This window comes from Echinops telfairi, unplaced genomic scaffold (genome assembly GCF_000313985.2).
Source record: "Echinops telfairi isolate 266 unplaced genomic scaffold, ASM31398v2 ScPeMD7_2;HRSCAF=8, whole genome shotgun sequence".
In the NCBI taxonomy this organism is placed as follows: domain Eukaryota; kingdom Metazoa; phylum Chordata; class Mammalia; order Afrosoricida; family Tenrecidae; genus Echinops; species Echinops telfairi.
In genome coordinates, this window is record NW_022103898.1 from 68,778,121 (window position 1) to 68,779,711 (window position 1,591).

General features: G+C 34.6%; 1 protein-coding gene across 1 annotated transcript in view; it reads right to left on the reverse strand.

The window, feature by feature from the left end:
* TBK1 (TANK binding kinase 1) overlaps positions 1-1,591 on the reverse strand; it is a 53,167-nt gene that overhangs the window by 34,401 nt on the left and 17,175 nt on the right. Inside the window, exon 4 of the mRNA XM_045288949.1 lies at positions 122-303. Within this exon, the coding sequence (XP_045144884.1) occupies positions 122-303 (182 nt within the window). The remainder of the gene's footprint in view (positions 1-121; positions 304-1,591) is intronic.

A 1,591-nucleotide genomic window follows, 5' to 3' on the forward strand; every position in this document is an offset into this window, starting at 1 on the left:
CTGGAAAAGAACATTTAATTTTTGCCATAAAAATTATGTTAAAGACATTTTGTGGATAGCCAATTGGTTGACCAATATATCAAACATCTTTAAATAGGATTACTAGAGATGAGTGACTTACCAAATATTCTTCTGTGCCGTAGAGAGAAACAAACTGCTCATCATCTTCTAATTCTCTAGCTGCACCGAAGTCTGTGAGTTTGTACACTGACTGCCCATCTTCCCCAATAACTCGCATGATATTTCCCGGCTTGATATCTCGGTGGACTATGCCATTCTCTCGGAGATGATTCATTCCACCCACTTCAACAATAAATATAAAACAAAGAAAACGGTCATGACCATCTGTACGTGTGGTGCACCTGGTTCATGTAATTCACTCATATTCATTCAGTCTCAAATCCATTAATAAAAGATTTTCCATAATTTGGCCCAATGTCATTGTAATTAAAGAAATAATGGATGATATACATATTTTATGTCTCTGGTTTCCATTATAAGGGGAATTTGGGTTTGCTAAAGATTAAGGTAGTCTAAGGAAAAGTCTAATCTCTCTAAATATAGTCAGGAATATATAACAAAGCGGTTATACGTGAGCCTAAGCTTGAGTATAACTAACAAACATTTCCTAAAAAATATCAAACTTTCACCAGTTTAACTTACCCTGGGAAAAAACTCTGCAAAAGTAAAATGGACTCTATACATAAAATAATAAAAATGTAATAGGAAAAGGAGAAAGTGTCAGACTTATTTCCATACAAATATCATGTCTTACTTGCTCTTCCAATTACTGATCATGCTAATTCCAAAAGGCTGAAATTAAACTGTACGGGGTAACTGAGGGTAATGCCACCAAATGAGCCTGAAAACATGTTGGACAGTTGCTATATAAATGGCCCAATTCAACTGATGACAGTAAGTTTCGGGGTATAAAACTCAAGGTTGAGAGTATACTTCTGAAGACATCAATTATCTTTACCTTCTACACTTCCACAAGAGAAAGACGCAATGTGGTTTTCAAGGATATTAGTCTTTACAGAAGCTGACTGCCATATTTCAAAATTGTATTAGCATTTTGAGTTGTAAGAGTACTTTATATTTCCTAGATGCAAGTTCCTTACCAGACAAGATTCACAAATATTTCTACCACTATATGAAATGACTTTTTGCTTTTATGTAAAAGTTTAAATTGCAAATTGAGTGAAGGTTTACAGAGCAGATCATCAACACTTCACACACATTTCATTCCATCTCATTCACTGCAAACCCCTCAATGGGACATGACTTAGCCCACTTCTTCCCTTTGTTTCCTGTGCACACTCCTCCTTTTCTAATCCTTCTGAACTTTGTTCTTGGGTAAATGTTACCCTTTTGATATCAAATGGTTTATTCTAAGAAAATAGGATTTATTATGTTTTAAAGCACAAAAAGTTTTTAATGTTGAAATCCAATTTATGTATCATATATACTTGAGTACAAGCTGACCTGAACATCAGCCGAGGCACCTAATTTTACCACAAAAACTGCATTAAAAATGTGCTGAAAACTCGGCTTATACCCGAGTACATAAAGTAAATTTTTTTCTTGCAGG